This window comes from Galendromus occidentalis, unplaced genomic scaffold (assembly GCF_000255335.2).
Source record: "Galendromus occidentalis unplaced genomic scaffold, Mocc_1.1 scf7180000077505, whole genome shotgun sequence".
NCBI classification, from domain to species: Eukaryota; Metazoa; Arthropoda; class Arachnida; order Mesostigmata; family Phytoseiidae; genus Galendromus; species Galendromus occidentalis.
In genome coordinates, this window is record NW_003805493.1 from 1 (window position 1) to 1,498 (window position 1,498).

Genomic DNA, 1,498 nt, shown 5'->3' on the forward strand with positions numbered 1-1,498 from the left:
CAATATCTTGAGCTGACCTTGACGGCGTACATAAAATCCTTGTCTAGAACGACGGATTTATTCACGGAGAGTCCTAATAGATACACGTCCCCGTGCGTCATGCGCTTCGTACCCTCAGCGATCAGAACGCCGCTCAGCGGGAACCGGAGCTTCCGCGCGAGACACTCGATTTTCTCCCTGGAAGGTCGACTCCGTAGTAGTGATGAGGAGCATGAAGAAATCCTGGAAGCGTTCATCTCCGTTTTTGTGTCCGGAAACTCCGGGAAGCTCACCTCAATGAGCCCTCGGGGAGGCTCGTGAAGTCATCGAACATGGGTGCTATACAGTTCGGGTATAACAATATGAAAAGCACCGAGGATACCGAAATGAAGATCCAGATGAACAGGAAGGCATTGTTTCCCAGGATACCGCTAACTAGACTGAAACCTAAGGGGAAGAAGAAGCGCTTGGAACCCGAGTCGTTTCAAAAACATATTCGAAAACTCGGATAATAATATTACGGGGAATGGTGTTCACCTGTCACAGCGGCGCAGATCAGCAGCTGACTGCGGATCAGAGTCGTCAACTGGTGCTTCAGAAATTCATCTGGCGTCTACAAGGTGGAGTCAAGATTCAGGAGTCTAGTCTCGGAAGATATCGATCCCCTGAGAATTTGAATGATTTCCGATTCCCGAAGGTCTATTCCCGGCCCTAGCACCCTCTAATATTCCGCACCTCCTGATTGAACCCGTATTTGGTCTCGATGTAGAGAGTCGAATATATTTCCAACGGGAAATGGAACAAAGAGTTGCCGAGAGCGATTGCCGAGCCGAACACGCAGTTATGAACGAAGTTGAAACGATCGTCAAGTTCTGGAATGATGGCTTTGGTGAAGGATCGAACATTCATCCACGGTCACAAGGTATGCACATATGAGTTGCTGTTCGGAGCAGAGGGTACTGTTCCTCGCTGTTGCTCATTAGTAGGGCTGTAAATTATTCGCGGCGATCGCGGGATTCGCGGAGATTTCCGGCTTCTCCCCATAGAGTTTCAATGGAGGCCGCGAATTTCCGCGAATTCGGCGGAAATTTTCCGCGAAAAATTTACATCCCTACTCATTAGACCCCACCGCCAGATGTCCATCTTTGATTGCTCACCGCTGGCTTCCACGAGATGTCGCGTGTTCGTCCAAACAAAGTGATAAATTGGGAAGGTCGTGACTATCTGAAATAGAAAACCGGAGCGGACTTCAGAGTCGGTGTCGATTCTGATAAGGTCGCAAACGCGTGGGTGGGAATGGTTCCCCACGGACTTCGTCGGAATCGGTCGACGAAGTTGACTGAAGTCTTACCAGATCACGCAGCAGAGTGAACGCCACTTTCATGAGCAGGAATTTGTTCTTTTCGAGCGCGTACAGCCGCGTCATCCTGAATCGTCTCTTGTCCATCACAGCTTCGGCTTCGGATGTGAGTACATCATGCCTCCGAAGGTGTCGTCGCTTTGAAAGGAATTCAGTACG

The 1,498-nt window shown here is 49.8% G+C and overlaps 1 protein-coding gene across 1 annotated transcript; it reads right to left on the minus strand.

Moving 5' to 3' along the window:
• Positions 1-17: 17 nt before the first annotated feature.
• On the minus strand, positions 18-1,405 carry LOC108864703 (CAAX prenyl protease 1 homolog; the record flags this gene model as incomplete). The annotated part of the gene is made up of 6 exons (XM_018640845.1): positions 1,331-1,405; positions 1,137-1,203; positions 715-851; positions 517-592; positions 273-426; positions 18-177 (listed from the first exon to the last, which is right to left on the minus strand). Coding segments are annotated over exons 1-6 (669 nt in total), but the record flags the coding sequence as incomplete, so codon positions are not given.
• Positions 1,406-1,498: the final 93 nt, after the last annotated feature.